Genomic DNA, 23,944 nt, shown 5'->3' on the forward strand with positions numbered 1-23,944 from the left:
TATGTGGTGTGAAGTCACCCTTTGGAGAGCCTTTGTGGGGATAATGGGGCTTCATCTTCTCAAACAGGCTTTCCAAACGAAGCCCTGCAGCCATCTGTTTCCCACTGCAGCAAGATGGGAACGTGCAGATGGATCCCTCCACACTTGCAATGGGCAGCAGCCTGACTTCCCATGTGCTGCTGTAAAGCAAAGTAAAAACAATCCTCGTACTCTAACAATAACAGCCCTGGCTGGAGCTGAATTTTACCCAGTCAAGCAAAACTTGTACAGACACTGTAAATTGTCCCTCCCTGTCAGCCCCTCAAGGCACAAACCACTAATAGTTCACTGGAATGCGCTAAAAACGGCAAGAAGAGTTGGTGCTGCCTAACCCAAAGCCAGGTAGGTCCAGTATTAAGAGCAAGCCAGTTCCTGGTGGAACAAGTCTGTATTGGCTTGCAGACAGTATGTTAATAGACCCTGGGGTCTGGGAGAACCTAATTGAGAGTAGGCAATCTAGGAAAAAAGCATCTCTGTGGCTGGATTTTTACTGCTGCTCCCATAAACACACTGAGCTGTAAAGCTCCCCCAGGGAAATCTCAGAGTCAGGTCAGAATAGGACTGCACACAGAAACAAGCACTTGGAAAAGCTGAATGAGAGAAAAGTGAGCACTGCTGGGCTCTACAGGACAAGCAAAGCTGCCACTCTTGCTGTGATCACAGGGAACAGTCTTGGGAACAGCCAGTCCCAAACAAGCATATAGACAAAAGTAGCCCACTGCTTATGGGGAAAGCTTATCTGAAAGCTAAATGTCTCTCTAGAGCTGTGTTTCTTTCTAAAGAGGGTACTGTGGCTAAGAGGACACACACAGAAAACACAAAAGGTTCCACTACACACTTGCTTTCAGTGAGACCAGGAATTTCAGACTGTAGGTACAGAAACAATGGATTCTGGAGGGAGCGAGTGAATTAATTTATCATCTGTTTCATAGAACAGCCACATGCTCTGTGACCCAGCAGCATCAGCAGCAAGTGCCACAGCTCTGCTCTTCATCAAAGATCAGCAGGCTGACCTTTACAGCAGGGGGAAAAAGAGGCACAAAGCTTGTTACCACAGTTACATTGGGTTATGCTCTACCTTACTTTGCAGTAACCTGGACTTGTGTTCATGGCTGAAGCTTCAGAGGACAGTCCTGTCATCCCATGTTAACCTGCCAGCCTTTTATTTCTTCTGCTGCTGCTGTAACTGCAGTGGATTTGGATAGTTGCACATGCTATCCATGCAAGGATGCAGGGATTCCTCTAACCTAGGCCCTTCTCTCTTCCAGCAGCAGGCAGTTCTGTATAGACCCATGTCTACACATCAGGTAGTTTCCTTCAGGTTTGTAGTGGACCTGCCTTTGGTCCCTGTAAATTTTGGAAACTAACCCTGATAGAACTTTATGGAGGAAAATATGGGATTGCATTGGAGGAGAAACAATCCAAGAGCAATACCAGGCTCTGGTGAGGGCAGGAGCTGAAGATCACATTAATCTTCAGTTCTACATGAATTCCTACTAAGTCTTCACACCTATCCAAGATACATCTCTTCTTCTAGAGAAACTTCCACATGGGGAAGGGAAGGTCGGTGACACATCAGTAATAGTGCAGGAGAAAGGGTAGCAGCCACACAACCAAACAAGAGCTTCAGAGGAAGCTTTAAGAACTAGGCTGTGAGTCAGTCCCAAACCAGGGAATTGGTGTAGCTTGTAATTGCAAACAATCCAGAAACAGTCTAAGCACAGGATGCCTGTGGAACATCCCTATCACCGCAAAGCAAGGGCTGATGTCAAAAGCAGCTAATGCAGGTTAGGTTCCAAGTAATTATTCAGCACTGAGCAGTGCAGGGTCCTGAAATCCTGCCCTCCTCCACCCCATCAGGCAGCGTCCTTTATACATTAATCATCCCCCAACAACACAGCACCTGAGATGCATTCAAGTGCTATCATGGTCCTTTGTGCAAAGGAAGAAATATCCCAGTGGGATCAGAGAAGGACCAGGGTAACACCCTCCACCACCCAGCTCTAATGATATTCGCCACCTCCTGCCATGCCAGACTTCATACTTGCTTCTTCATAGCTCCTGGCACTAACCCTGGCTGGCAGCGCATAATTCAGCAGCTTCCCTTCCTTTGATCTCTGGAACACAGTAATGACACCAACATGCCTCCTACGCCTCTTGCACGCTGTAAGGCAGGAGCCTCACTCACGAAAGTGGTGTGGTTGGCATGGGGTTTTATTGCAAATTAGATTTGAGGGTTTCTTCCACCCCTCACACACTGCACTAGCCCTTTCCAGGTTCCCACTAGATGAAGAGTTTCACTAAATCCCAGTCTGCAGGCAAGAAGAGCTGTCACCACTGCTTTGCTCCTCTAGGAAATCGCATGGGAAGGATCCTCTGCTGCTGCAGGGAAGTGTGGAGCTGTGCCATTGCACATAACAATCCAATCATATCCAGCTTGCTTGATTTAATATCACTAAAGCTTGGCCCCCAAAGGCCTTTGCTGATTGACATCTGCTTGATAAGGGTGTCCCAGTGATCCTAGCAGCAACTCTCTACAGACAATAGCAGACTCGCCCCATGCCCAAAGACGGAGATCACCTGCACTATGGTCACAGCTCAGAATGCAGCACAAAGCCTGTGACAACTCTGCTGTGTTGAGAACAGCCTCTCCCCAAGTCTCTCACCTGCTCACCCAGGTACAGTTCCCATTAGGCAGTTGGAACCTAGTTGTCCAACAGCTGTCTCAGTTTTCACACCAAAGAAGAAAAGAGCCCAGAGGCATTGCTGAGAGATAAAGAAAGTGGCATCTTTTCTGGTGCTTTTCTCACACCTTTGAGGTGTGAAATACCTTGAAACAAAACAAGAACGTTCCTTGCAGCAGATGTCCCTGTGCTGTCAGGCCTGATATGGTGGGAATTGGGAAGCAAAGGAAAGGTAAAAATCCATGTCTAAAGTCAGCCACCACACAGATATTCTCTATTATAAGCATCAAGGGGCTGCTAGGGGAGTCAACAAGGGTCTGAGAATGGTCCTGTCTTTGTGTCATGAGTTCTTCAACACAGTATTGTCTTCTGTGTTTATCTATTCCAACTGGTATATATGGATTCCAGTCTCCTGCTCCTAGATGCTTAAGAGTCACTCATACATAGCCCACACAGCAACTCGGGCTTTATTTCTGTAATTAGGAATCAGCCTGGACAAAGGGACATTCTGCTTACTTTGGAACAGTGATCTCAATGTCTAAACCTTCCAAACCTGTGTGGAACTCACTGCCATCTCATTCCAGCTCTGAACAAGCTTTTTCCATCTGGTGCATTTGAAAAGCTCCAGTGGATGCTGAAGGGGCCAAGTGCGCCTCAGTGCTGCTGCAAAGCGCTTCAGCACCCTGGACAAGAAGAGCAGCAGCTTCCTTCTTTCAACTTACACATCAGCACAGCCATCCTCTGCTCTTCCTGCATGATACACACCTGTGTAGGTATGCACATATGCTAAAGGAAGCAGCTTGTATCCTCCCACCAAAGCAAAGCAAAACTGGAAAGAAATCTCACCAAATAACACTAAATTCTTCTGCTAGAGACACAGTTTACAGGTATGGGGATCGTGACATGTGGTTGGATTTAATGAGTCTATAAATCTTGGTAGAAAGGGGTTTTAATTCAGACATTAATGTATTACACAGCTTTTCTGGTAACCAGCCAAGAAAAATGCAAGGCAAACCACCACTTACAAGTTTTGGATTTCTCAGGTAAGAAAATCAGCAGTTGCTGCACAATTCAGGAGAGTTCAACTCCTCATCAAACATTTGTTATTCCCGCCTTTGAAACAAGCTGTTGTGAGAGAACACGGGACTGGAGTGGTCACAGCCTAAAGGATTACACTAATTCCTACCTCTGCCCAGCCTCAGTGCACCTTCTGCACACGCTGTTAGATCCAGAAAGCTCATAAATAGCAATTACTCATCATCCTCAAATGATGTTCTTGGATATTGCCATGTTCTACTAGTTTTATTAGAATAAAGGGCAAAAATAAAACACCGCTAGAAACATCAAAAGGCCTTGAAAGTGCTGAAGGAGACACACAAATGTTTTACTCTCAGACACGTTATGGTTACATGAATACTTCCCAAGTGCCATAGTTCAAATAAAAATATATTCATACAAATTTAAAAAAAAATACCATTTATATACACCAAGGAATTAGCTTACATCATTTCATAACAAAAAACAGTGCAAAAAAACAACCCCAAAACCAAATGGAAAGTTGCTACCATTGGAATGGCTCACAGTAAGTCAACAAGTCAAAACCGCATCAGTTAACACTGCACAGGAAACCATGGGGCAGCAGAGAATGCCCCATAGTATCCCCTAACTTCTGCCATCAATACTAATCCAGTTATTTGTACGATTCCTTTAGTGTTGCTCTGAGTAAAGGGTTACAGGCACCTAACATTAGAAGTAAGTTTCTTGTACATCACTAAGCAACCAGAGCCAGGGTAGAAGCAGTGAATGTGTTTTAAGAAAGGAGCTAAGAGAGCAAAGTGTGAGAACAAGACTGATTCAACGGGAGCCACTTTGCACCAGTCCTTAGCAGAAGGGAAACGCTGCATCTCCAAACGTCAGATGAACTTGTAATTCCCTTTCTGCAAGCTACAGAACACTGACTGCACACTCAGTTTTCCCTTTAAAGCAACTGACAAGGTCACCCACCACCCTCATTTAAAACTTCTTTAGGGAAGGAATGAACAGGGTGTGCTTTCCAGCTGGAACATTTGGGTCAGACAGATGCACAGAGAAGACAGTGCTGACAGCAGGCTGAAAGCAAGTGGCCTTCTCCTGGGGAAGTGCAGCTGGTGCTCAGACAAACCTTGACAAGGTTTTTCAGCCTGTCTTGTCTGGATTGCCTGACTCCAGGCCTCAGTAGTGACGACAAGACATCCCAGCAAAATATACTGCTGCAGCTTGTGTACACAAATAAAACAGGACATGACCAGCCCAAGGCAAACCACCTAAGGAGCCCTATTGATGTGCATGAAGAGGAGAAACCTTCCACACACAATCGCTCATCATGAGCAAGAGGAAAGAGATCTGTCACTGAGAGACACGGGGCATTCTGAACATGTGGATTCAGCAATCCTATAGCACCCAAGCACATTAGTGTGAGCTGAAATCCCATCAAAACAGGAGTTCTGCGATTTGTAACTGCCCATGAGCACAAATCCTTCAAATGAAAGGTAGGTTAATAGAAGCGTATTTCAAACCTACAGCCCAGCTCCAGAGAGTACTAAAGGATGCTGGAAGTCTCTTGGGATAGCTCACTACAAGACCAGAACTCAGGGAACATTGGTAAATCAGGAAATCATCAGCAGAGACTATCTGGAGAGAACAAACATCCTTACTCTACTTACAGGGAAAGAACTTGCAAGCCAAGAAAGAGCAGTAGCTGATGCCAACTGATCTGCTGTAAGGAACATGCCCCACCTGTCCCAGCTAAGGAGCCCAGGTTGAAGGCACAAGATGGATAGTGGCTGTAGGAAAACACCTTCACTTTACTTGTGGAAGCTGAAGAGCTTGCATGCCTCCTTTGAAATAGAGCTAGGATATTCACAAGCCTCCGAAGCTATTTCAGTGGGGGAGACAAGAGCTGCTGCTGCAAGTTCTACAGCAGGAAAGGGAAAAGAACAAACATTCCCTGCTCTTTGGATAGGTCACTTCCCAAGCAGCCCTCTTCAGTGGCCATAGTTAACAAAGGGTCCTCAGACACACACAGCTTCCTCTGCCACAACTGCCACTGCATGTACCACAGCTCACTTCCCTTGGTGGAAATGGTATAAATGCATTCTTGAAAACAAAAGATGTGCCCTTCATCTCCTAATACAGCAGCAGGTTTGAGACAACACCAAGTGGAAAAAAGGCCTCCAGATGTCAACAGAGAGGAATAAAAATTAGAATCTAAGTGCTTACAAACAGCTGTGCTAAAACCAAACTTTCCAGCTAAGCCATGCACTGCGTAAGGACAAATTCTACACTAAAACTTGGCCCCAGGAACCACTTTAAAAAACAAGTTTTCTCTTATCTGTTGGCCAAAATTCCAGAGTTTCCCATGATTCAGTTGTCTTCACTGCAAGCACAGCCACAGAATACATCTACCAACCATCCAGACTGCAAAGACTCCATGAACATCTAAGAGTGCCAGAGACTTCGAGAGCTCTACCTCAAGACCTGGTGACCCGAGAACAAAACCTCCTCAGAAGCCTATCTGTAGCAGGGCTCAGCAGGCAACAGCTTGCAGAGCAGTGCCCTGGAACAATCAGCTTCCACAAAGTCAGTCAATGAGGCTGTTTTAACAGATTTAGTGTTTTGATACCCGTAGGAAAAGAGCACAACTTCTTCAGGCTTAGTCAGGAAAAACTTCACTACCGATGAGTTTCTGAATTCAGAGAATACAATAATGTCTGATTCCCTCTGCCACAGCTCCCATCTATGGCAGACAACAGGTTAACTGGAGTGCTCAGAGGCTGTGTAGAAGCTTTTCTGGGATACATTCCCCATGATACTTGGCCCAGTCTCTTGGCTGAGAGAATGCTCTGTGCTTTATCAAGCCAATCAGCTCTGCAGCCCCTGGAGGCACAGTGCTGGCTTCCCACTGAGGGTTATCTCGATGCAAAACTCAGGAGGGCAGGTGCCTGCTGGAACAATACAGGTGCTGGCCAGGATGGTACCTGCTAAAGCACTGAACTGGCTGCAACTGGCTTCTAAGTGCTGATTTTACCCTTCTAGATATGTGGCTGTTGCTATTGCAAGCATTATCCCAAGCATTTTTAGAGCACAGACAGCCCCACTTATCACCCTGCAGCAAATCCTGCCTGTTAGTCACTAAGTATCCCTCCTGTATGGCAGCTTTAAGTTATACTGGCTCTCGTCTCAACAGAGAGAATTCAACTGAGCCCAGAGACAGGGCAACAGTTCTATTAGCCTCCAGAAAGCAACACCTCATCATGCTCTGAAGATGTAGGTTCCCTGGTCTCTAACCCTAGCTAGAAAGGTGTCCCAGGCTCTCATCGTTGGATCAGTACAAGGACAAAGTGCCTACAAATGCCAAGAAATGCAGGAGTGTCAGGTTAGTGACAAAGTGAAGTGCCATAAAGTGCCTTAGAAGAGTCTCTTACAGGGAGATAATAACAATAGCTAAGAGGGAAAGAGATCTCCCTTCTCTGAGATGCTCTGCAAATGTATTAAATATTTATAATCTCAAACAGTAACTGGAATTGAACTGAACTCCTGATTTGCTGAGCTGCTCTCAAAAGCCAGCTGCTGTCAAAAACAACACAGCAGGGACATTTCCCTATGACAGAAGGAGGGAAATTAGGAACAAATGAAGCCAGAGTGGAAAAAGACGGACAACTGGGAACACCTGCAAAGAGGTGTACTTCCAGAGCTGGATTTTATAATACTGCTTCTGAGAAAAGGCATCCTCCAGAGCAGCTATTTGATAACTGCAAACTTCAATATCTCCTCTCTCAGCCCTGACAGTGACTCCCTTCTCAGACAAATAAGGCAACAGTTGCAGGAACAAGGGAGGAAGAGTTAAAATGACACATACAGGAAGACAGGGAAAAGATGCTGAAGTTTCCTGCATAGGACATAGTGGAGATAGAGGATTCTTTTTCCAACCCTTCAAAGAAAAACCCAAAAACCAAAATAGCAGAACATACAGTGTCAGGACAGTTGACGAAAGGAGATAACTGGGGCACAGGAAAAGAAAAAAACTGGATCAAAAGTGGTCAAACCAAGTGCCTGAGACCAACCAATAGCTCTGGGCCCAGGCAGCTCCTCTAATTCTCTGGCTAGCAAGGTGTTTTCCAGCTCCCCAGGCTTGATATGCATGTGAGAAGCCAAACGGCAAGTCTTGGGCCTTGAGGGGTCCAAGCGGAATGCGAGCGCGTGTGCAGGCTTGGAAGAGGGAGGTAGCCACCGACAGTGGGGCAGGGTGGGCAGGGGCATCAAATGCTCTGATAGTGTTGTCTCAGTCTTGCCTGCAGAAATTCGTGGGTCAGGTTGTGCCGAGTGATTATCCCAACAATCTTAAAAGAGGAAGAAAGAGAGGAAAAAAGTCAGTATCACAGGTGTGTCACTAACAGACACGCATGGTAGAGCTGTTGTTCTTTCTAACTCCCCAAAAGAGGGAACGTGCAAGCAGATCCTGACTGATGCCGAGTTAGAGTGGGGTCAAGTTCAAATCTTGCCAAAACAACACCCCTCCCTCTGCCAGCACTTGTCTGCAGGCAAGATACTGCTTTAAATACACCCAAACAGACAGCTTAACCGCTGCTATGATGTCTGGACACAGCACTAGTTACCCCCACATAGGAAGGGAAATCCCGTCCATGTTCGACAGCATAGAGATGTAACCAAATCCTTTGGAAAGTGAAAACTAATAGGAAATAACAGCTCTCTTATGGCTTCATAGTAGAGACATTTCAGATATCCCACATGACATGACTGCAGACAGCCCTTATCAGATACATTTTAGGAAGCTCTAAAGACCACAACAGAGAAACGGTAAAGGCTAGCTAAGTGGTGACTGCACACTGGCCATCACCAGCTGGCAGGTCACAAAACGGACCCTCTCCCCAGACTGGGGGAACAGTCAAGCCAGATGTTCCAGCTGATGAAACACCTCAGTGATTTTACACATTGAAAGAGTTTAGAACTAGGCTGCTCTCTAGCACTGCAACAGCATCATATGCTAAACACGGAAAGAGTCAACATCTCGTGTATTCAAGCAGCACACTCTGCAGAGTAGCTATTGGCAACCCTCAAGAGGTAGAAAAGACACTGCTGTCTCATGCACAGACCAGTTCAGGCTTAAAGGAGTTTCCCACTGTTTATAGGAAGTTGCTGACACCTACTGACCGTTCCTGAGCATTGTAGATGGCAAAGACAAGTGAATCGAGAACAACCCGTTCAACAACTCCTTTGTTCTGCTGCTCCCATGAGTACGGACACAATGCAAGTTCCCTTCTAGCAGAAAAACCCCCTGCCCCAATGTGAAGGAAATTCTGCTTTTGGCCTTGAATAAAGTTGACAAAGAGGAACCCAAATGAGTGGCCTCTGATGAGCTCAAGGCCTCTCAATAGGTACAAGACAGTAAAAGCTTCCACATGCTGCCAGCCTGAGACTGTGTGTGGAAGGCAGGAAGCATGGACACAAACATGGTAACAGAGACACAGTAATCAAGAATGCTTCAGGGTCTTAAGATCATCACATTCTGATCTCTTTAAAGCATTTTTCTTTGATGTTAAGAGATCTTAATTCTCCCAAAGGTGGAAGACATTGCATAAGCCACAGTGGCTTCCTTGCTTTGCCAAGAGAAAATGGAGACCAGGACTTACCTCTCCAACTGCATTCACAACCGGTAAATGTCTGAGTCCCATTGTCCTAAACAGGTTGAAGACTTGTGACACATGTGTATTTGGAGAGACAGCAAAGGGTGATGGGTTCATGTATGGGGTGACATCCTGAGAGAGAAAAAACAATTATGTTATTTACAAGAGGCATTTTCACTATCTCTAGGAATCACTAACAAGCAATTCCTGCAAGTCTTCCAACGCACTGATCTCTGGGCAGGGTACCAGACAGGGGGCATCTTCTATTTCTCCACAAATACCAAATTATTTCAGGAACATGAATTTTTCATGGTTTGCTTGAACACTGTAACCCAGGATCTTAAGAGCCCAATGCTGCAGAAAGCCTCTGAGCAGGATAAATGCAGGCCCAGGAAAATAAGAATGTATATTAAAAAAGCACTTTGGCTTACACAGCAACCTTCCTGTCACAAAGTCAATGACAGGCCTGCCACTGGCTGAGCTGCCAGCACATGGAGTTACAAACAGCAGCAGTTTGCCTGGCCAGAAGTATAAAATAGAAGGAAGTTAACCTAGACAGGCAACATTTCATTCTGGAAGTTAAGCACCTTTGTGAGATGTTACCTCACAGCAGGCATGAGGACTGACTTGCAGACAAAGCTGACTGAATGCATGAGAAGTACAGGATGTTGGTCACTGCACCCAGGGGTGGACTTAAATGTGCTCTCAGCCTTTTCTAAAGGCTTGAGACAGTCCTAAACATCTGTTAGGAAACACTGTCACGCTGCAGTGCATCTCTTACCACTATCATGCGAGGGTTCAGCAATGTGAGGTCCAAGTCATGGATATCTGGATAACGGGGATAATCCTCAGACATCTCTGCATGGGACAGACGAGGCTGACTTGCACTCTGCATTTAAAACAAATCCCACTGAGCTGATGTGTCACCATCCCACACAGTACATGGGCTGCAAGCAGCACAGCAAATGATTCCTCCCAGTTGCTCACCCAGATCCCCCCATGCCCACACATACATCTGCAGAGGTACTCAGAGCAGCTCATCTCAGAATGCAGCAGTGCAAGCCCAAACCTATGCAGGCACTTAGCTGATAGAGCAATGGGTCTGCTCTCCAAACTCTGACAGATCTACACTCCACGCTGGAGGGCAGCAACAAATCAGCCTTGCAGATGGGCCTCAATTACAAATGCTCCTGCTGATTTCAGTGATACAGCTGACACTTCTGGTAAGACCTTGGCACACAGGAGTTAAGAACATGCAGCGTACACTGCGAGTTGCTCTATTTGTATTTGATATCTGTCCTCCATTCTCCAGCTCTGACAGGACTGCACCTTTATGCCACAAATGGGCCTGTTTATTTCTTAAACAGTAGCTGTCCTCTTTTCCTGGGATACTTAAACAGAAATTCAAGTCTCTTTATTCTAGAGCTGCCAGGAGAATTCACATTACACATCTGCAGCTTTTAACACACAGATGCATTCCTTAAAGTGTAAAAATAGGTATACTCTTTTTTGCAGCCCATACATACTGCTCCCAGCCTTCTCAGCTGGGAGGGTAGGGATGTCTCTGCTACAACTCCTGATGAGGAAGACTCACCGACTGGCTCTCGGAGTAACAAACCCCCCTGACAAGGAGCGTGACCAGCTGTGAGCGCAAGATCAAGCCATGGAAGGTCAACGGTCTGAAGCGCTCCTCCATGGTCCACTCTTCACTGGGAGACTGGTCAGGGTACAGGTTGGGGTAGGGAGTGTATCTGTGGCAGATTTAACACTGCATGTTACAAGATGCATGAACTTAAGGAGAAACATATACCCCTGCCTCCAAAGCAACAGCTACTTCAGCTCTTTGCAACCTTCTCCTGAACATTTCTGGGACGCCTACTAGTGACAAGCAAGCCTTTTCTCCATGAAACAAAATAGCAGAGAGGGATCAAGACCCATTAGCATCAGCAGAGTGTGATAACAGCAGCAGGATAGAGTCTCACAACTCTCAAATTCAAATCTCTTGCTACTAGAGCAATTTCCAGTGCCAAAATATTCAGATTCTAATAAAAGCTGAAGCATCTGGGAAAACATCAGGGTCAGGACCCTACTCGTAACAGTTACAATCACTAGGTGATTAACTGATTCACTGGACTGGGCTTCTGCTTGGACGTAACTGCAACATAAGCCTGGTGACACAGCCCAGTTACAGGAAAGTGGTATCAACATTACAGCACCAGGTCATTAACTCCTCTCTTGGGAAAAGTGAGCTTTGTAGAGCTCTCAGTTCTCTACAGACAAGAGGCCATGGATTTCTACAGACAAGACATTTCCCCAGGAAATGTTTTCAGATAGGTGTTTGAAAGGAATTTAAGTTAACAGGTTGGACACTACCATCAAGTCATTAAGACTCAGTCACAAGTGTGAGCCCCAGCACTGGCTGATGAGACCTGACAAGTCCCTTCTCCTAAAACCTAAAATCATAGAATGGTTTGGTTTGGTTTGGAAGCGACCTTCAAAGCTTCCCCAGTCCAACCCACCTGCAGTGAGCAGGGAAATCTTCATCTAGATCAGGTTGCCCAGAACCACATAAAGCCTGGCCTGGAATATCTCCAGGGATGGTGCATCCACCACCTCTCTGGGCAAGTTGTGCCAGGCTTTTACCACCCTCACTGTAAAGATTTATTTCCTCAAATCCAGCCTAAATGTCCTTGTTTTAGTTTAAAACCATCATCCTTTGTCCTACCACAACAGGCCCTGCTAAGAAGTCTTTTCCCATGGATAGTAGCACTGTTTCCTTTGATATATGGAATGACAGGGACTGCAAGAAGCATCGCATCTCAACATATAGAAACACCCTGTTCCCATACGCCTGTGCCTACCAGGATCTCACCTTCTCTCTAGCATCTGCTGCAGCAGATCCTCCTTTTCTGGTGGCTCCTCCGTCGCTATGTGCTCATCGCACATATTACGCAGCTCACTCGAGGGGTAGGACTTCATGGACTGGCTGCGCTTGCGCTGCTCTCCGGCTCGGGTGAGGATGCTGGATTTCTGCATGCAGCAAACAATTTGCAGATATAAAGCAGGTTAACAATTATCCAAGAGCAACTATGAACTATCTGTTCATAGCTGTATGACAACAGGTAAGGTGCTCCCTAGTGCTGCCGCAGTACTTGTGAGAATAGCCAGCAGGACTGTACTGTCCTTGGACACAAGGTGAAGTTTAAGAACTCAGGCACCCTTTTTTGCTAGGGCATGAGCATGCCATAAGCATGTTTATTATTCATTCTGACCTTAAACTTTTAAGTTTCCCAAGGGACTAAAGCATCTGTCCCGCTACCCCTTCTACAAAGGGAAGAAGCATTTAGGCACCTACTAATGATCTCAGTGGTGGATTCGGTACTTCAGTAACAAATCGAAACGTTTTCTATGTCTATCCTAAACAGGTAAGTCTTAACTTTTGCCTCTGGGAGTGCAGCTCACTTCTGCCTTTACCATGACATGGACAATGGAATGAAACCGAGCCCTTGAAAATTTTGTATTGCAGTAGGTGCTTATCTGTGACCTGAATTCTGCACTGACAAAGGCACAGATAACAAAAGAAAGGGCCTTCCACCTGTAAAACAAAGCTCTTCACCTTCAACTCATCAAAAACTTCTTTTTACCTTGAATTTGATGTTATTACTTATCAGTTGATTTCCCTTCATGAACTCCCTCTCGTTGCCCCGGTTCTCAGTCACTACAGGGAAGGCATGATGGACAGTTGTGCGCAGGATGCTGACAAGGGACTGGATCCTGGTGTGTGGGTAGACATAGGTCAAGTTGGGTTCCATGATGTCACTGGCTCGTAGTCTGCAGGGAAAGAAATTCAAGATTGTTGCATGCATCATGTCAGTGACAAAAGGCTGGTAATGGACAAACAAGGAAACAAACTAGTCCCAAAAGGAGATCCTAAAGGATTCTGCTGCAGTACAGTTCTGCCAGCTCCTTGTACCTATGTGCTCATCTTTACTGTGTTACTAGCAGTGCTGGCACAACTGACCTGACTTTTAACAGTGCATCAGTGATGCACTATTGGCAAGGAAAAAGGTTCCAACTTATGGCATAGAAAGTGTTTAAACACTACTGGAAAACAACAACAGTTGGGAAGAAGATGGAATTCTGCAAGAAGGAAAGTCCAGTGGGACACTTTCAGATATCATGCTGAACCTCATGGATCTACTCCTTAGATCTCCACCCATCCACTCCTCCTCAGAAATGGCTCCAGAACCTCTTTCCTGCCACAGGCCCAATGCACAACTCCCAACTCCTCTCCCAGCTGCTCCTCTCAGAGCAGCCAGGTTTGTTGGAGATGAAGCACCACCCCCCTGCATTACAGCATTCCTTTGAGTAAGAACCCTACCACAAACTCCAACCCACTGCCAAGAGGAGCAGCCTTACTTATCCATTTCCACCTCGGTTTCCCACTCCAGCAGAGGCACTCCTCGCAAGTTCACATGGATGTCATAAATGCCTTTGTTGAAAAAGTCTCCAGTCCATTTGGCTACCTGCAGAGCAAACACAAGGTCTACTGAGTTGTTGCTCCAAGAACAACTCCTTGACTTATCATAGCCCTTGAAGGAACAGAGACTCGGGCACAGTGCATGTTCAAGCAACCTGCAAGAAGCCAGAGCTAAGACTCTACACTCACCATGAGGGTGATCATTATGGGGAGCCCATAGGTGATCTCATTGGTGGATTCAATTAGGATGACAGTCAGGCTGATAGTCATGCGGACCACTCCTCCCAGGAATGCTGCTGCCCCAATCAGTGCAAAAGTTCCCGAGTAGATGTGATCCAGGCCAATGTAGCTAGAGCAAAACACAGAGCCTGAAGATTAGAACACCCTGAGATCTCAGTGTGTGCCTGCAGCACATCTCTCTTCTCTCAAACACACACACACAATGCACCTTTTGAGGAGGTTGGCGACCAGGCGTCCGAAGGCAGCCCCACAAAGCAGTGATGGCACAAAAAGACCACTGGGCACAGAGATCCCATATGTCCAACAGGAGAGTGAGAAATAGAGAAGGAAGAACAAGGACAGTGTGACTGGGCTGAAAGTACCTGCAACACAAGAAGAATCATGACTAAAGGGGCACAGGTCTGCCAGACAGAGACAGTAGTATTGCACCATCCACCCCTCAGCTCACAGCAGGCTCATCTCACAACAGCTACTTCATCTCCCAATCCAAACACACATGAAGAAAATGAGTAAGTGAAAAAGAGAGGAAAAGCAAGGCTTTCTTCCCATGGAGAAGGCTTTCACCTGTTGTGCTAGCAGTCCACTAAAGCCATGAAGGCCTGAAGTGCTCTGAGCCTAGTGGTTCTTATGAATCTTGTTTCAAGCAAGATGAAGCTCTGAAGCCTAAGCATGGGATGGGACACTGTTTCTTAGCTACTCACCATCCTGGTGGAAGAGCTGCAAGATAGCTGACTCCTGAGGGTTAAAGAAGAGTGTGGCCATGTCATTGTAGGTTTCATTTGGGCAGAAAAAAGTTTTAATGCTTGAATTCACATCCTCTGACATACCCTAATGCAGGACACAAAAGACCAGGAACAGTTAGAATCCACTCTCTTCTATATTAGCCTTTGGGCAGAATGGAAGTAACTCTGCTGTATAGGGATGTCAGCCCATGCTTTGGAAAGCTCAGACTGAACACCAATAACAGAGATGGGGCCTGAAGAATCAGTGGGATCCCCAAATCACAGCCTGAGCTGCTTTCCCAAAGTCCAAAAGCACAAAGGGTAGTTTTCATGACTACCCTAAGGTCCTGCAACTGTCCATGGGCTTTCACTGAAGTTCTGTTACGTACTGCATGCTGCCAAAAGCTCATTATGTACCTGTGCTTGTCTGGAGGGTGAACAAGATGATAGCAATGTATAATCTTCACATAAGATGCCTTACCTGCAGGTTCAGAGTGTCATTGCCACTGTGACCAGTGGAAGACATCTGCCGGCATTCCCCCAGAACCATGGAGGCTACGAAGACCACGACTGTGGTAGTCAATGACACCAGCAGGCTCTCCAAGACTCTGCAAATACATAATAGAAACCATACACTTGAAGACACACTCAGCCTTGTAACCAAGTCCCAGCCCTGCATATGACTTTGGTAAAGCTGCAAGAAGCAGCAGTTACCTCAACTGAACATCAGAAGCAGGGGACTCTGCAAGTCAAGCTGAATCGTGACTTGGTTGCCAGGGATATTGTTAGCTCCCTTTTTTAGTTGCCTGCCCCAAAAAGGAGCTATTTCTGCCCAGAGAACACACAGCAGTCACATATTAAAAAGCCATGGGGAAGGGTTCAGTCATGAGACTGTTCACATGGAAACAATGGTCTGTAGATCCTTACAGGGTAAAAGGCTAAGACAGGACTGGACAGGTTGATGCATCATCTCACAATCACTTTTCTAACTGCTGACATACACTTCTGGGGTTTGTTGGGGTTTTCTTTTCAAACCTGGACTTCTTATTTAAGAATTGAGCAAAACCAGCTATTTTCCACAATGACACAGCAACTCCTTCTAAATAGCACAGATATTAGCTCAGATGTAGATTTAAACAATGGCATCATCTCTTGCTTCCACATCTGTCTGGTCAAGACATAAAAAGATACTGCATAGAGAAAAAGCTCTGTCTTGTTCAGCTATAGCCTTTATAATAAAGACCTCCCTTCACAGCCTTGTAAGGGGAGTTGCAGCTCTCTCCGTACCACCAGAGTAATTACAAAAACGCACAGGGACTGTAACATCTGGTTTCTGATGTTCACTTTTAAGTTCTATGGAGTTTGGTGACTTCAAAAGAATAGGTCTGGGATTTTCTCCCACCGCACTCACTGGGTCTTCTAGATTCTGAACAGAGGTCAGATTCCTGCAACAACTCAACAGAGCACAAATACCTGACCAGCTTTGGCTTGGGATGCACATTCCGCATGCGGTACTTGGCAAGTCTCTTGTTCAGGCAGTTGAAGGTGGCACCAAGAAGGCCTCCTACAATCCCCATCAGAATGAAGAAGCCCAAGTCCACAGCTGTCCACAGGTGGCATTTCTTATCAGACTCAGAGCACTACGTGCAGAAAAGGATTAAAAAAGCATTAGTTTTTGCTGCAATTTCCAACTGCTTCTGTCTCCACAACAGGAGATTTAGCAGCTATGACCACAGGGGAACAATTCTGTTGTAGGTTATCAATCTACCGCAGCTAAATATCAACTGCCCATCAATGAAATAGAAGCATGTATCAAAAAAAAACGAAACCCAAATAACAGAAACACTGAACCGACAAAAGTCTGGAGGGGTATACGAAATAAAAAGCACTAAGTCTTACCTTAAACTCCCCAAAGTTCAGCAGCCCAGGGAGCTGGAAAGACCCCCAACTTCCAAACTGAATCCCAGAGCGGAAAAAATTCAGGGTGAAGGTGGCAGCCATGGAACAGAAAAGCTGAGGTAGTATAAAAAAGAAGTAAAGATTCCCAGAATTAAGACTGGCACAGTCAGCTCTTCCTTGAGACTTACACCTGGGGAAGGGAACCTCAGAGCCTTCTTAGGCTTTAGGAAAATAATACACTGAGGTTTAACACCCATCCCCTAGTGCAAAAGGGAGCAGGGCTAGAATGGATGGACTACTATAACCATATGATTTGGTTTCCTGCACAAGGAGTTAGGAATTTCACCTAGTAATTCTTGCAGCAAAAGCTCTCTTTAGTCAAATATGTTAATTTGCAGTTGCTAATCAATTACAAGCATCAATTAACACATCATGTCTGGAGTTGGAATTGAGCTCTTCAGTGGCTCTGAGTGTTGCTATCTTGGCAAATCCCCTGGCTTCTTTTACCCCTGCTGAGAAAGAGTAGACTAACTGAATCCCAGCAACAAGATGTTAGGTGTAATGCCAAAAGCATCCTGAAATCCAACACATTTCTTAATATACTGTCAACTTTCTAACAGCAGGCAAGAGAAAATCTGCAACTTGAAGGCATGGGGAATTGCTGCAATACAGTTCCCCAATGCAGAGAAAAACAGAAAGAAATCCAGCACCTGCCTACTCTGTCTGCTCCCAAACGATGGGACAGCCAAGAGCCCAGGCACAACAGCCCTTTCTCCCAGGTACACTGTATGTGCTGCCCACAGAGTTGTCCCATTGCTCCAAACTCATCTAGTATCATAGTACCAGACTCATCTCTGCTAGTAGTACTCATCTGTAGTAATTCTGGAGCACTGATAGAGCAGGCGATCTTTCTCCTGCCATGACAGCTCAGGGGCAAGACAGGATAATCTGAACACTCTCACAGAGAAGACCTCCCCCAAATGTCTAGCTCAAGGAAAAGACACACAGAAAGAGAGTCACTACTCACCACTTTCCATGTAAGTCCCTGGTTCCAGAAAGAAGAACCTTCTTCCAAGCTGAAAAGAGTGCCCCCAATTGGTGCTCCAAAGGCAGCAGCAACCCCTGCAGCAGCTCCCGCAGATACAAAATCCCTTTTATCCCTGAAACAAAGAGGGAAATGGTCCCAGTTTAGCATAGTAGAGCTCTGGAGGTGCTTAGGTTCTGCAAAGTAAGAGACCATTCCCATTTATGGATATATCCCAGGGTTACAGGAGTGACAGCTGGGAGAAGTGCTGGCCATGGCAGCAAGACTTATTCAGCAAGTTGCTACAGCATCATGCTTTCTCTACAGCACCAACAAAGAGCAAAACTCTGGCACTACACATATACCCATATATAAGGAACCATTCCAAACTATGAAATTCCAGTATCACTTGAAAGAATGACAGAGGGAAGGGCAATATTTTGTTCAGTCAGGTAAATGAGCCTTCTCCATAGTATATCTTGGCCACAACAGGTGAGTAACTGAGCCTGTTCCCAACAGTGAAGCCATTTAACCATTCAGGTTAAAGGCTTTAAGTGGGTAGAGGTTTGCTGTGTAGTAGACAAGAACGTCAGTGAACATGGAGACAGAGCAGAGCAGCATGGAAGAGTCAAGTCCTGGTGTTGTCTTGCTGCAGAATGAAACTGCAGGGCACTAGACAGATTGAAACTACTACTGACTGATTCATCCCTTCTCCCAAGGAAGTCTGCTCACTCATCCTCCTGTCCCCTCCTCCACATCCTGGATACAGTACCTGTCACTGCGGAAATAAGGGAAGTTAAACTGGATCTTCCTCAAAGAGATGCTCTGGAACTACAAACAAAGAAAAGATTTAGAAACAGAGAGGATGGAAACTTAATCCTCACAGTACTCTTACAAAGCCAGTGACCCAGGCCAGCACTAACCTGTGGCAAACCCGCACCCACAACAGCACCACTGTGAATCATTGGACCCTCCTTCCCGACAAAAAGACCTGGAAAAACAGGACTAATGAGGCAATGTGTTCCCCCTGGCCCTGCTGCCGCCCTCCCTTGCTGACTGCCAAGAGAGACCAGCTCACCACCTCCATGCCCCTGTGCTCCTCAGTCTCCCCTCAAGGTGCAAAAAAGTGCTGACCCCTGGCCCCTCAGCCCCCCCAGATGTTTGTGAAGATATGCACAGACTTTATGCTCCAAGTGGGTGGAATCATTCCAAGCCAGCTGGTGCAAGGCCTCTGAACTCTCAAAGTTATTACGCCCTGCTGCCCACAACTAACCTCCTTCAGGCTGCTCCAGACCATGTGTTCTGGAGAATTCTCATGTCTCCCTCAAAGACTGAACCACAAAGAGTCACTTCTGACTAGCCCACCCAGAACAGTTCCCCTGATAGTCCTGATCCTTCTATTTTCTACTCTATATATATGCATTCAGGGCTCATGACTCTACTCCAGCCCATTAAAATCATTTTACTGGAAAGGTGGGAGAAGCCTTTTGTGCCCTATGTACAGCAAGGACATACTTTTTCCCCTTCAGTGATTCCCAACAAGACTGATACACCACAGCCCTTCATACCTCCTGCCACGCTGAAGAGCACTCCCATAGCTTTGCACACCACTGTCCGGAGACGCACAACCCCTGGAACCTTTACCCCATTGAGGTAGCACTTGATTTCAGGAATTCCTGATCCAGCTGCTACAGGCTGTAGAAAAAAAACACTGATGTTGTGTTGCATTGATTTCATAGCTGATCAACAATGTGTCATCAGAGAGCACAGCAAAGGACCGAGAGATCCTGCTTAGCTATGTCAGTCAGCACTGAGAAGCTAGTTTGGTGTCTTGGGGCAGACAGTGCTTCCAGCAAGAAGAATACTTCATACCCAGGACCTATGTGAGAGGAAAGGGAGGCTGTGTAAGTAGCAGCAGTGTACCTAAGACTTACTTGGATCAGAACCAGAAGGCTGGCAAGAAAAACGAAGGTCAGGTTGAACCCCAGCAGCTCCAGCAAGGACAATGCAAGACAGCCTTTCTCAGTGCATTCTTCCACCGCTGCAGGGATGGTCATGGAAAACAACAACATTCCCCCCAGCAACAAGCAATCATTGAGTACTGTCTGGGGATCCCACTGGCACCAGGAGCCAAACCCGCTAAACCAGCCAGGGCCTCTGACACAACTCACCAGGAAGCCAGGCTTCATTTTCAGAGCTTACCTAAAGTACAAGGAAGGGAAACCACTCATTCTTTCAGGGATTAGCCTTTGCCTGTGTACACAATAGTGGAAACATTCTTGGTTTCAAGGGCTGAATTACAGAGCCAAGTTAAAAACTTGACTAATCATCAATGTGACTGATGGCAGAAGTCTGAGAGTCAGCTTTTCTGAGCAGAACAGCAACAGAAAGGAAAAGGTCACTTGAGCCTAGCAGGAACCCACACACTGGGTAAAAGATACAGCTTTGTACCACCTGGAACTTGAGCTGGGTAAAGAGCCGTACAAAGAAATCCACGAAAAGACCCACCTATGGAAAAGAAGACACATTTGTCATCAGAAACTACTACATACAAGTAACAAAGACCACCCTCTAGTAAGTCCTACCAGAAGTATGCACACATAGGAGGACAAAGAATGAAGAAGGCAAAAGAAGTGTTGTTCAGAGTAGAGTAACTCTGGAAGCTCAGATTTGCTGCCTCCCTCATTCTCACACCAGGACAGATCCCTCCTAGAGTTATTCCCGAAGGAATGCATTTCAGAGTGCTAATCTGGCAGCATTTTTAACACCCACAACATATTCCAGGGTACAGAAGAAAGCTGGCGTTTAACTGAGGCATACGCTCAGCAGAGCTAATGTTTAAACACTCTAAAAAGTACATGCAGTGTCACTAGTGCTGACAAACATACTAACCATACTGTCCAACTGCAAATTAGCATCTTTTTATTAGGTGCTCACTTTGGACAGGTTTTCTTGTATGCAAGATAAAAGGATTTGCCAAAATACTTTACAAAGAAAGCACAGCAAGTTCTAAAACAAACAAACCAAAAAGGCTTCCTGGATAATAATCTAGCAACAACGTGCTGTAATTCCCAAAAGACAACTCTAGCTACTAAGCTCTCCAGTTCATAAAAGATTGTTTTCTTCTCTTGACTCCTCAGCCATTGACTTCTAAATTATGCCTGCTTAGTCTCCTGAATTTTCCTCATTCCCCAAACACCACGACCCTTACCAGTCCTGTGCAGACTCCAATAGCAAAAACCATCACCCACTTCACTGCTTCGTATCTCTGGGCTTTCTGTTTAGGAAGAGAATAAAAAAAAAACCATGAGCCAAATCAAAGCAATATAGAAATGGGGATCAGAGAAAGGCATTTTGGAGTTCCACAGCTTAATTCCTGCTAGAGTGATAAATCAACAGAAGATGGTAACAACAGAAAACTGAAGATAGGGAACTAAAAGTACCGAACATCTTGCTCACTTTAAACCTGAGGATCAGAACAGATGCTGGGAGCTACCATCTCCATACATATTTTTATTCTTTTTATAAACCAAGAGAGCACATAGAATTACTTTCATAAAGAAGAAAAACATCCACAAAATTTCCTTCAGTGGAACATATTTAGAATCACAGAATGGTTTGGGTTGGAATGGACCTTAAAGCTCATCCAGTTCCAACCCCCTGCCATAGGAAGGGACACCTTCCACTATTCCAGGTTGCTCCAAGCCCCATCCAACCAGCCCTTGAACATTGCCAGGGATGGGTCAGTCACAACTTCCCTGGGTAATTTCTAGTTTTAGCTCTCAAGGAAATGAAAGAGAAAGAACAAAGTCCTACCTTGTTATCCATGGTCTCCAAAACTTCCAAGTATGGGTCATTGATACAACGATCATAATCCAAGCTCTGAAAGAATGCCAAAAGGTCAATTTAAGAGAAAATGCTACAACAGATTGTGCAAAAAACTATGGATAGAAGATCCTGTTAGACATTGCAGAAGTCATTACTACCCCCACAGTCGGTTGTGCAGACAACAGGAGGAGAAAAAACTCCTGGAAACAACATCAATTAAATATTTCCAGCAGAACAAGACCCTAAGAACCACAAAGTGGAAGAACAGACCAATTTCACTGCCCCAGCTGAGAGAGACAGGGAACCAAACAGGAACATGACTTATTAAAACAACTTTAAGCTAAAGAAATCACATTGTACAGATTTAGACTTTACTTATTTAAGTGCCTCCAATCTGATAGTGCAGGGGATAAACATTACATCTTTATATTTAACCTCTCACTACAACACAAATACTACACAGGATTTTCTCTCCAGCTGAGAGTTTAAAGCAAGATAGAGCTGCCCAGTCATATTCACAAGCTACCACTAGCTTCAATCTACATCAACTTCACCCTTTCAAGCCAAGCAGTAAAAGGCTGAGCTGCTGACACCCATGTGAACAGCAACTGCTCTAAATAGCTCAGGGCCACTACAGATTCATAGAATAGTTTGGGTTGGAAAGGACCTTAAGATCATCCAGTTCCAACCCCCTGCCACGGGCAGGGACACCTCACACTAAACCATGGCACCCAAGGCTCTGTCCATCCTGGCCTTGAACACTGCCAGGGATGGAGCATTCACAACTTCCCTGGACAACCCATTCCAGTGCCTCACCACCCTTACAGTAAAGAAGTTCCTCCTTATATCCAATCTAAACTTCCCCTGTTTCAGTTTGAACCCGTTACCCCTTGTCCTGTCACTACAGACATGCAAAAAGCAAAAATCTCCTGTAAGAAGCAGGATCTGCTGTGAGCCAGCATAACAGAGCCTGCATAAGGCAACAGTGACCAAGCAGCAACAGATGCTTCCTACAGCCATGAGGAAACAAGACCAACAGAGCCTGTAAATCCCACATTTAAGAAGCAGAACAACGCAGCAGGCTCTGAAAATGGATTTCCTCAACGAGAGGCTGACTTGAGCCATGGACACTCAAACTCCACCCCCAGAGCTTTGACCCAGAAACATGTAAGGAGCAGTTCTTTGCAAACACAGCAACTCTTGGTATTTCTGCTGATGCCAATGCAATCTAACTGGTGATGCACTTTGAGTACCCGCCTCGCTACAAACTCCAACTGACCACAACCTGTCTGCGGTTCTTTACACATGCGTTTTGCCTGCTGTTATCAGTTTAACTCCCACCTCATAGTCCTTGCGTGGAAGGATCTCATCCTCCTCTTCACGAGTTTCCCCTAGGATTGTCTGCAAAACAAACACGGGAAAGGAAAATCATGAGGAAAACAAAAGCATGCACAGACACTCATACCACTGGTACAAAACCAGAATTAAGGAAGACCTATACCATTATGGCTTATAAAGTCACGAGGATGGGCTACCAGACCATTGCCTACGTATAGGGTCTCACCTTAAAGCCTGCCCCTCAGCAAGTACACACCACATCACGTCCATACAGGAGGTCCCCACAGCACATTAAGGCAGAGCAGTACTAAAACCCATCCCAGCTTCCCTTACAGGGAAGCACAGGCCCAGAAACTTGCATACACAGCGTTCTCCTGTGCCGGGCAGCTGGAGAGAGCCCCACCAGAGCCCCTTCCCTGAGGGCTGCAAGGGGCTGACACCAGGCCCTGCCACAGCAAACGCTGACTGCGGTACTGGGACAGCGCGGGCTGAGGCACTGGGAGAAGCGGCTGAGGTACCGGGCCCAATATGAGGCAGAAGAGCGGGAACGGGCTGAGGGGCCGGGTTGAGCGTCGGCTGAGGCACCAGGCCGTGAGGCACTGAGGCTCTGGGCCAAGCACGGGCTGAGGTACCGGACCCTGAGGCGTCGGCACCAGGGATGAGGCACCGGACCCCGAGGGGTTGGGCCAAGCACGGGCTGAGGTACCGCGCCCTGAGGCACCGGCACCCGGGCCGGAGGCACCGTAGCTACGCCCCCCCCCTCCCCAGCCGCCCGCTCTCAGGCACTCCGTGGGGCCGGACCGAGGCTCGGTGTGGGGGTGCCGCGGGGCCGTACCAGCTCCTCGGGGGTGCGGCTCTCCCGCTCGCCGCAGCAGCGCGGGCAGCAGCAGCAGCACAACCCGGACCCGCATCCCGCCATCTTCCTTCGCCACCGCCCCTTCCCGGCTCCACCCGCCGCACCGCGTAACTCCGCCGCGGCCTGGGCTGGCCTGGCCCTGGCCCCGCCT

General features: G+C 46.4%; 1 protein-coding gene across 2 annotated transcripts in view; it reads right to left on the reverse strand.

The window, feature by feature from the left end:
• The window catches only part of CLCN6 (chloride voltage-gated channel 6), a 58,259-nt gene extending 34,331 nt beyond the window's left edge, over positions 1-23,928 (reverse strand). Inside the window, exons 1-23 of one of the 2 annotated variants that reach the window (XM_061450070.1) lie at positions 23,773-23,928; positions 22,941-23,000; positions 21,588-21,653; positions 20,983-21,048; positions 20,213-20,279; positions 19,706-19,812; positions 19,340-19,466; positions 18,695-18,762; positions 18,544-18,602; positions 17,775-17,907; positions 16,748-16,861; positions 16,322-16,488; positions 15,330-15,456; positions 14,828-14,954; positions 14,335-14,488; positions 14,076-14,235; positions 13,826-13,932; positions 13,051-13,237; positions 12,279-12,436; positions 11,001-11,157; positions 10,188-10,295; positions 9,413-9,538; positions 3,995-8,101 (exon numbers count right to left, since the gene is read on the reverse strand). In XM_061450070.1, the coding sequence (XP_061306054.1) occupies positions 8,021-8,101; positions 9,413-9,538; positions 10,188-10,295; positions 11,001-11,157; positions 12,279-12,436; positions 13,051-13,237; positions 13,826-13,932; positions 14,076-14,235; positions 14,335-14,488; positions 14,828-14,954; positions 15,330-15,456; positions 16,322-16,488; positions 16,748-16,861; positions 17,775-17,907; positions 18,544-18,602; positions 18,695-18,762; positions 19,340-19,466; positions 19,706-19,812; positions 20,213-20,279; positions 20,983-21,048; positions 21,588-21,653; positions 22,941-23,000; positions 23,773-23,856 (2,610 nt within the window). In that variant the 5' untranslated portion in view covers positions 23,857-23,928 and the 3' untranslated portion in view covers positions 3,995-8,020. Of the gene's footprint in view, positions 1-3,994; positions 8,102-9,412; positions 9,539-10,187; positions 10,296-11,000; positions 11,158-12,278; positions 12,437-13,050; positions 13,238-13,825; positions 13,933-14,075; positions 14,236-14,334; positions 14,489-14,827; positions 14,955-15,329; positions 15,457-16,321; positions 16,489-16,747; positions 16,862-17,774; positions 17,908-18,543; positions 18,603-18,694; positions 18,763-19,339; positions 19,467-19,705; positions 19,813-20,212; positions 20,280-20,982; positions 21,049-21,587; positions 21,654-22,940; positions 23,001-23,772 lie in introns of those variants that run through there. The other variant, XM_061450068.1, reaches the window with a different exon arrangement.
• Positions 23,929-23,944: the final 16 nt, after the last annotated feature.

Source organism: Pezoporus flaviventris, unplaced genomic scaffold, assembly GCF_033815535.1.
Source record: "Pezoporus flaviventris isolate CSIRO_AGI_PZ_B2104156 unplaced genomic scaffold, CSIRO_AGI_Pfla_v1 ptg000009l, whole genome shotgun sequence".
In the NCBI taxonomy this organism is placed as follows: domain Eukaryota; kingdom Metazoa; phylum Chordata; class Aves; order Psittaciformes; family Psittacidae; genus Pezoporus; species Pezoporus flaviventris.